The sequence below is a fragment of the Cetorhinus maximus genome, chromosome 2 (assembly GCF_964194155.1).
Source record: "Cetorhinus maximus chromosome 2, sCetMax3.hap1.1, whole genome shotgun sequence".
NCBI classification, from domain to species: Eukaryota; Metazoa; Chordata; class Chondrichthyes; order Lamniformes; family Cetorhinidae; genus Cetorhinus; species Cetorhinus maximus.
This window is the reverse complement of record NC_135880.1, coordinates 202,771,333-202,780,776: the sequence shown is the minus strand read 5'-3', so window position 1 is coordinate 202,780,776 and position 9,444 is coordinate 202,771,333. Positions and strand designations below refer to the sequence as shown.

The following is a 9,444-nucleotide window of genomic DNA, read 5'->3' as shown; positions in this document are numbered from 1 at the left end:
TATTTGTTCACTAATATCAGCAGCATGATTTCTGTCCTTGTGTAACCAATTGTGAGAAATATGGAAAAGCAGTAACAAACATAACTGATTATTATATAAGAAGGAAATTCTGTTTATTATAAATTGAAAAGACCCTCCTAAAATCTACCCTGTTTTTCATAATCTTTTTCCGTAAAACCCTTTTTGAACTATATTAGCTTGTCTATTCAAAGAATTCATGCACATCACAGCCAGCTCTGGGGTTAAAGGCTCCAGTCAAACAGTAGGCCATCTGTGTAAAACAAGCACATTCTTATTCTTCTAAATGAAGCTCTTGTGCATGTCTTGTGTCTTAGAGTAAAACATTTTCAACAACAGGCTGCATTGAGTTACAATGAAATCCATGTAATTTATTAAGGAGCAGTTTTGACTGCTTTTAGTGCTGCCTGATAATTTTTGCACCAAAATTGCAACAGAAAAAGGACCGGAATTTGTCAGCTTACTCCTAGGTCTATATAAAGATATGTTCCATACATTCATTTACTTCTACCCTATAATATGCCTGGTGTATTTACAGGAAGTCATTTTTGTCATGTGCCTAACTTAAAAGCTGCAAAGGGTTAATTATAGACAGAGGTTAAGGATGAGAACTGGGCACAGTGAAGAAGCAGCATTATTGCAAAGACCCATCAGTCTGATCATGCCTGCAGCTTGTTCAAGAAGTATACATTAGTTCCTTAAAAATGAAAAACAAATTGGGACACAGTGGGAAGGCTCCCTGAATTCAACACAGCATACAACACAATGGCTGGTAAGGAAACAAACTTCTTAAATAGTTCTGTAAAACACTAACTCAGTAAGATTTTATTTAACCTAGCAGCTAATCTTTGTTGCTTTCACTGGAGTATTGCGAAGGCAATTACCCTGAATAATAATTGCAAAATTGGTTATAGTACAGGGAAAGATTACATTTTGCAGATTTTTATGATTAAAAGCCCAGCACAACATCAGCCACTTTTTTTTTTGAATAAAAGAATAGTCATACCTGTTAATAGTTGGAGCAAATCAATATATTACCTGATATAATATTAAATTAAATGCTTGTAACAACATCACTTTAAAAAATCTGGGCTGAGTAGATCTGATTGTCTACTCCTGATAATTCAGTGTCATTTTGATGTGTTAAAAATGTTGGATTATCCAATAATTTGAAGTAAACAATGTAAATAAGACAGCAAAATGAAGAGTTTGGGTTAAAAATTAATTAATGGGTAACTTAATTTAAGAGGCACAGGATGTAGTGAGGTGCATAGGTTTACTGATAAACAGAAATATTGAACTCTTGGCTTCACAATTTCTTTCTAATGAAGTAATGAGTTAAACTAGTTATGACATCTACTTTATTTTGTTTATACTTCCACTATTATATTCCGATCTATATAGAAAACATGGGTACTATAATTAGATACCACTTCAAAAGTTGAAGCTAGCATTATCATTATTTTGTTTGATATAAGCAACTTCCGTTCTAATAAAATGGTTTACAGTAATATTCAAAATGTAAGATTATGATGTGAATATGGATGAAGGAAGGCATTTGGTAAATCCCACTTCTTAATTCCAAAAAAGACTTAACAATCTCTTGTTACAGTATCCAACTGTTTCCTAAATGTTCCAAAGTTTTTATCTCCACCGTCCTACCGAAAAGTTCATTCCACAATGCTGATCATTCTTTCTATGACATCACAGCAACTTGCCAAAATTCCTTCGTCAACATGTTCCAAACTCTTGACCTCCACCACCTAGAAGGACAAGAGCAGCAGATGCATGGGAACATCACCACCCACAAGTTTCCCTCTAAGTCAGATACCATCCTGATTTGAAACTATATCGTTGATCCTTTAGTGTCACTGGGTCAAAATCCTGGAACTCCCTCCCTAACAGCACTGTGGGTGTACCTACACCACTTGGACTGCAGCGGTTCAAGAAGGTGACTCACCACCACCTTCTCAAGGGCAGTTAGGGATGGACAACAAATACTGGCCTTGTTAGCAATGCTCACATCCGAAGAACAAATCATAACCAAATAACTGTTCTGGTGTCAGTCCTCAGCTGATCTTTTGTTTGTCACTCCCTCTTGTAAAAATGATTTAATTTGAAATAATGTTCTGGATTTAGCTTTTCTGTATCATTTATTGTTTTCTATATTTCTCTGTGACCTCTTCTCAGTCATCTCCTTTCAAGGCTGAAAAGCCTTTCCTTGTGATTCAATTTTCTGGCACAACCTTCTGTCTTTTTTATGTATTACTATAAGATTTGAATGACCGACCTTGTATCTCAGTGACCAGAACACATCATAGGGCAGGATTTTTACCTCATCGGGCAGGCACAGCAGGCAGGTGGGCCCGGTAGCGGTTGTGAAACCGACTGCTGCACGCAATCAGGCCTAGAGCACGATTTCATGCTGGCTGGCCAATTAACAGCCAGCGTGAATTGCGTGCTGCAACACTGAGCACCGCCTGGGTGGGGTGGGGGGGCGGGCGGGAGGAGGGTGTGCGCAGATGTTTGTGCATGTACGCTGGTGCGCACACCGAAAGCTCCCTGAACACACACAGCTGCCTCAAGCAGCCGAAGATTTTAAAAAAACATAAATAAAGACTTTAAAAATGTTAAAACATGTCCCTGCTCATGTGACTCTATCATGTGAGCAGGGACATGTTACAAAAGAGATTTCAACATTTTCATTTTATTTTCAATTCCTGTGGAAACCTCGTCCTGCCCGTGGATGAGGTTTCATAAAAAATCCAAAGGCCGCTTGGCCTTCTTGTCTGCCCATCAATTGAATGGTTGGACGGGCAGCGAAAAATCAGATTTAGTCAATTGATTACGGGCCGTAGTAGGCCTCTTAATTGTCGGCGGGCACATCGCTGCCTCTTGCGCGTGCCCACTAAGCGAAAGATCGCAAGAGTGTGCGATGGCTTCAGGATACTCACCTGATGTCATCACGCACTATTTTACTCTCGTCCGGGTTGGGCGCATGCCCGCCCAACAAGAGAACAATTCTGCCCATAGTAATCAAGTTGAACAATTCATATAACATTGGTAAAATATTGGGCAGAATTTTTAGGTAGGTGGGCGGGCGCCCGCCTTACCCGATCGGATGCAAAATCGCGCGAGATGACATTGGGCGAGCTTTCTGATGTCATCTTGCGCTTGTGCGATATTTCGGTCAGCAGGCGCACGCAAAAATCGGAACCGCGCCCACTGATAATTAAGAAGCCCAGTAGTGCAGTTAGAGTTGTAATTGTCTCCGATTTTTCATGGTTCCCCCCAACCTCACGGTTGGCAGATGGGTGAATCGACCAGGCGGACTTTGCATTTTTCATGAAACCTCATCCAAGGGCGGGATAAGGTTTCCGTTATTAAATTTAAAAAAATAAAAATGTATGGACAGAATTTTTATTTTGTATATGTTCAAGTGACTGATTGTGATGGGTGGACATTCTTGTCCAGATTTTAAAAACTTTATTGAATGGTTTTCAAGTCTTCAGCTCCCAAGGCAGCTATCTGCCTTCAGGGAGCTTTCATTCAGCGTCTGCCTGCGCCCGTGCTTAAGTCAGTACCCGCCCTCCTCCCTCTCTGACCCCAGCAGCGCTGAGCATTTCAGTGCGCGCTTCACGCTGGCTGGCCATTAATTGGCCAGCCAGCGTGAAATCGCAGTCGGGGGCCGATCGCGGTCGGTGGTCCGTTCCCTAGCCGCTCCCAGGCCCGCTGATCACGCCTGCCGGCCGACCTAGAAATCCTGTCCATTATTTCAGTCTGACAATACATCAATAACTTTTCCCATACTCCTTTTGATACCTTGTCATGCCTTGGCGTCTGGCCAATTGTGCATTGTATCACCTTGACCTCGAGGTTACAGGTGGAAGTGTAACACTACTCACCTCCTCTGGCATTCTTATTCATGTTTTGGACACCAGAACAAATGTGAAGCAGGAGTGACAGTATTCTGAAAATAGTGCTCAATAAATCTGTGAAGTTAAAGCCTTAACACTAGAGTGTATTTCTTGAATAATTGTCGTTATTTCTGCATTATTTGTGAATAGACATATAGATTGTAAATTTATAAAGCATTATTATAATAAATATATTTCTTCTTCCACCCTCAGGATTTATTAACCGTAGATCAATATGTGGGGATATTTCAGGACTGGAGAGGTAGGCGGCGAACATCAAATCTCTTATTAACATCTTCTGTTTTTAATTGCTAACATCATGCATTGAAGTTCAAATATTTCCTGTAAGCTTTTAAGTGAAGACTTGAGATCATGGGCAGAATTTTCTGCCTGTCGGGCAGGTGGTGTGGGAGCGGGCGTGGACCTGATCGGCACCCCTGATCAGGTCCACACCACCATTTTATGTGGGCGGGACAATTAAGGAGGTTCCTCAGGGAGATTAGTTTTAAGGTTAAACAGTTTAATAGAGTGGTGAAAAAAGTTTCATGACATGTCCCCTCATGTGAAACTGTCACATGAGCTGGGACATGTGTATTAATTTTAATAAAATTTTTTGTGAAAATTTAAAATCATTCATGAAACTTCATCTGCCGACCTTAAGGTTGGACGGGCAGTTCAGGTAATTGCTTAAATGGCTTTTGAAATGGCCTTAAAAGGCCTTTGACAGTTCAGCGGGCGTGCAGCCAACTCGGCTGCGTGCTCGCCGAACTGAAAATTTAAATGACGCGCAGTGATATCAGGATGCACGCCCAACGTCACCCCGCGTCATTTTACACCTCGACGAGTGGGCCCCGCCCCTGCTCGCCAAGCTGAAGATTCTGCCCCATATGTTGAAATTAGACTGACAAAAATCTAAATAGAATCCCTTCTGCTGGTTAATGCCCATTTGTAGAGGTTTCAACAAGATTATATTTGGGCTTGATCCATTGCTTTCTCTTGTAGAAAAAAATAGGTTGAAGAGATTTGCTTAGTGGAATAGTTTCTGTGTTTCTGCCATCTGTTGAAATACAAATATTTTACAGGTAATGTATTACCAAATACTAATAAAGTTGAACCTTGACAATGAGTTAACTTTTAAAAATGATGTCAAGTTTGAGGGTTGTTGAAAATAAACTCTCTCAATTGTAAAAGTCTTACCAAAGTTGCGCATTTTACCAGTAATTATTTTAAGTGAGGGAGGGGTAGATTAGCTCCTGAGCACCAATGGAGCTGCTAGTTTGTGTATGTATATGGACATGGGGTGCAGACTGTAATTAGTTTGACTTTAATTCTTCCCATGCTCAAACAGCTGACTAGCATCAATTATCTGGAATCAAACATGGGGAATGGTTATTTGGGTGAGATTTTGAAGTGCATATTGGAAGCATACTCCAGAATGGATCAGCACCTTCATACAGAGGGCAAATGGAAAGTTCCACTCTAAGCACTTTAAATACTAACTGTGATTCTCTTACAGGAGAAAGTACCTGGCAGTTCGTTCCTACATTCGATTGATAGAAACTGCATGTCCCACTTGGTTGCCTCTCAACATAGATTCCAAAGACCAGATACGTGAACTCTCTGGCTTCGGACTTTATGCCATTGGTTACAACACGCGCTGGAATCCCAAGATCCGCTATTACTTAACCAAGCTGAGCGGCAGGGGGTCAAAGCTGGTTGAATCCTTCTTTACTCCAGGTGGCAAGGGTCACAGGGTCATTGAGATGAAAGTTGAGGCTAAAAAATGGAGAAGTGTGTTCTACAAGTACGTGGATATGACAGTAAGTGAGATGGAATGCCTGCAGCTTCTGCAGCGAGTGAAATGGATGCCATTGCGCAGATGTACTTCTGAAGATGTCCTTTCTCGAATCACAGAGGAAAGTGGCCTTTTGGCATTAGGTTACAGTGGACTTAACATAGAGGTTAGTGTTTACCCCATGTTGAAGATGAGACAACCAGACTGATGAAGTATATTTCATATTCTGATACTGATTTCTTTTCTCTAGCTGTTTTTTTCTCCTCCTCTTGACTTCAGGAGCTGCAGGGACAGCACACCTGGGCCATGTCTGAATTTGAACGGGCTGGTCACATCACTGGCACTATAGCCCTGTGCTTAAAACAGAGCTGAAATTAGAGGTGGAGTTTATGGATTAAGATGTCTGCAGTTTGGGGCTGGCCACTGGCCTTAAGCCATTAAGACTGCATTCTGTCAGTAAAAAAAATTCATGGAGATGCTGGAAGAGAAAGCTGCACTTTTCCAGGCCTCCCTTGTTCCCCTCAGATCCTCTGATGTGAAGAGGGTCATGGCACATTGGCAACTTCTTTGGATGCCCCTGTGTTTGGGTGTCCTTCCAGGAAACCTTGAGGCAAATGAGATGGGAATATTATAAATGCACATGCTTCACCCGGGCCTCGATGCAGACAATCCATGCCTCTTCTTGGGGGAAGCCTCAGAAATCCCACAGCAACGTAAATGAAATGGATTCCTCACTAACAGCCATCTTTACTATATCTGGAAAATTGAATATTACTCCTGTCTCTGTTTATTCATTGGATGTGGGCATTACTGGCAGCACTTATTGTCCATCCCTAATTGCCCTTGTTCAGAGGGCATTTAAGAGTCAACCACTTTGCTGTGGGTCTGAAGTCACAAGTAGGCCAGACCAGGTAAGGACAGGAAATTTCCTTCCCTAAAGGACATTAGTGAACCAGATGGGTTTTTACAATTGTTTCATGGTCATCATTAGACATTTAACTCCAGATTTTTTATTGAATTCAAATTCCACCATCTGTTGTGGCGAGATTAGAACCCAGGTGCCCAGAGAATTACCCTGGGTCTCTGGAATATTAGTCCAATGGCAATACCACTACACCATTGCCTCCTCACTGTTTGCACTATTTGCATTGTTAATTATCTATTGTCGGATGGTGGGCAAGCAAAAAAAAAAATCTGAACTGACTTTGCAAATGCATTTTCATGAAGAAAACTGGTACCTAAACTTTATCAATAAACTAAATTAAACATAGGTACCAGGAAACACATTCAATTAGCATAATACTCTATCATCCCTGAAAACTGAGACGGCATCCAGCTCGGGTGGTTGGGATGAGCAACTCTTCTATCTGCTTCTATATTAATCCTATTTGAGATAAATTTGGGATCCTCATGCCTGTCTATATTACAACATTGCAGCTGATGGCAGTGCTGCCAAATTACCCAGGCATCATCTGGTTGGAGGTGAGCAGGCAGCAGTAAATGTTAATGGCTGTAAGCGATAGGACTGGACATCAATTGTTCTGGATGAACTGGCCGCTTGAAGACCAATCCTTGATACTGAAGAAGGTACATGGCTCAAAATTGAAAGTGCTGTTTGGAAATTTGGGAATTTGGAAATTGCATGTGCAATCTGATTGACCAGATCTTGCAATGTAAATATCCCACAGGAGGAGAGGAGTCAACAACTTACTTAGCCATTTCACTCAGAAGTAATTCTACAATATTAAAGGACATTACTGAGTGATGGAGAATGCCAAAGCACAATCATAATTTGGACAGATACAGCATTGTTGTAAATTGATTACAATCTGAGGAGATCTCTCAGTGGAAGGACAAAGTCCAATAATAGGATAAAGATCAGGGTGCTAAACTGGCCTTAGTTGCTATTCTCACTCATAATACAACAGAATATAGATATTGGTCTATAAAAGAATAGTAATTTAATATTACACGGTTAATTAGAATACTACCTACTATTAACAACCTGCCACTAATGTTGCTTTAGAAATACAATAAATAACAGTAGCTGAGACAATTATGCATTCACTAGAATCAACAGGGGCATTGTTTTATGGAAACCAAGAACTGCTGCACTTTTCTAATTGCTTTACCAATCAAAATTTGTTCTAACGTTTCTCAATTCAGGTAAGAACAGATGTGTCAGACCTGGATGCCACTGAAGACTGGGCTGAAGAATCAGGTGAGGACCAGGCCGCCTCCCCAGAGTCGGATACCGAGCGAGACAGTGAACTCAGTGGAGTAAATCAGATCCAATACTGCTACATAGAAGCTGTGACAACAAACATCCGGGAACAGCTAATGAAACTGCTCCAATGCCCAGTGAATATAATCGATGACCAACATGCCTGTGCAGATATTCATCATTTCATCTGGCACCCATCTTCAATGGACCAGAGTAAACTTTATTGTAAGTGGTATCCAGTAAAATCTGAGGTCCTCAAACAGGGCTGCATCCAGGAATGCCTGGAGTCAGCACTGGGCTATAGACTCAAGTATAAGAAACCTGGGACCTGCAGAACAAGATAAGCTAAACTAAAAATGTTGTAAATCACATGACCAAAAATTTAGTTCAATGTTGATGATCTTACTATCATTTTGTAAGATGTCTCAGTAAGAAACAGTACAATGTATAGATCTGAAAAATGAACACCTTTTCGTAGGGAGCTCTGATATGATTATTCATGATTTGTATTATACTTGCAATACCCACATTTAGCAAAATCGCACAGTTCCTTTTTAACAAATATATACACAAATAAAATGATTTAAAGTATTTATGTTGTCATATTTTTCATAAACTAATCATAAATATTTTTGAACTCTTGTCTGAATTGCACTTTGTATTAACCCTTGGAGTTGTAGTGATTGGTAATGGAACATGCACACAAATTTTCAACAAGTGCAGTTGTATTTGATTTGAAACTACTGGTACACTATATACCAAATGCATTACTGGCCAACTAGTGTCAGATCTAATAACCATGTGTAACAGGCAATTTGACATCTCAGTCCTTTAAATTAAAGGATATTTATTTCTTTAGAATATTTAAGATAGTGGGCAAAATTTTCACTCAGTATCCTGCTGCCAGGGTTTACAGCGGCGATGCAGCTACCTCAATATGTCTGAGGTGCAATGCCGAAGGAGGCTGTGTCTCTCAAGGGAGACAGTGACCTCCATCTGTCAGAGGATCAGGCCTGAGATCAGCTCCGACTGTGTGGGTGGACACCCCATGCCAGTGGCACTGAAGGTCACAGTAGCCCTCGAATTCTATGCCTCTGGCTCTTTCCAGGGCTTGGTGGAGGACCTTTGTGGAGCCTGTTATGAGACATGCTTTCGATAAGGCTGAGTTATTTAAAAATCCCAGAGGGAAACTTTAAACAATTGTCATAATTTATATTTTTAAGTGTTATGTTTGAGATGCAACTCTAAATTCAGGAATCAGACCACCAGTTCTCAAGAAGTTTTATATTAAACTAAATGAAACATTTTATTAATTTACACAAGTTAAATATATACACATGGCTGCAAATTACTACTATCATAACTTTTAACAAATTCCCAAACTAATCATCATCAAGGCAACTGCAACCCATAGACTTAACCAGACACCAGGCAAAGCATTTTCACTTTACAAATTCAAAATAAGGTTCTTTTCACTTTGGTTCCTGTGG

General features: G+C 40.5%; 1 protein-coding gene across 1 annotated transcript; it reads left to right on the top strand.

Annotated features, from left to right (window-relative positions):
- Nucleotides 1–501: 501 nt before the first annotated feature.
- Nucleotides 502–8,545, top strand: LOC144690925 (myb/SANT-like DNA-binding domain-containing protein 2). Its single transcript, XM_078558835.1, has 4 exons — nt 502–790; nt 4,149–4,197; nt 5,452–5,896; nt 7,897–8,545. The coding sequence occupies exons 1-4, from the start codon at nt 784–786 to the stop codon at nt 8,296–8,298; spliced, it is 903 nt and encodes a 300-aa protein (XP_078414961.1). The 5' UTR covers nt 502–783; the 3' UTR covers nt 8,299–8,545.
- Nucleotides 8,546–9,444: the final 899 nt, after the last annotated feature.

Bases quoted from the DNA above. Each gene is read 5' to 3' on its own strand.
- LOC144690925 (XM_078558835.1), top strand. The intron at 4,198-5,451 runs GTAGGCGGCGAA...ATTCTCTTACAG, and splicing joins GATATTTCAGGACTGGAGAG to GAGAAAGTACCTGGCAGTTC. The intron at 5,897-7,896 runs GTTAGTGTTTAC...TTCTCAATTCAG, and splicing joins ACAGTGGACTTAACATAGAG to GTAAGAACAGATGTGTCAGA.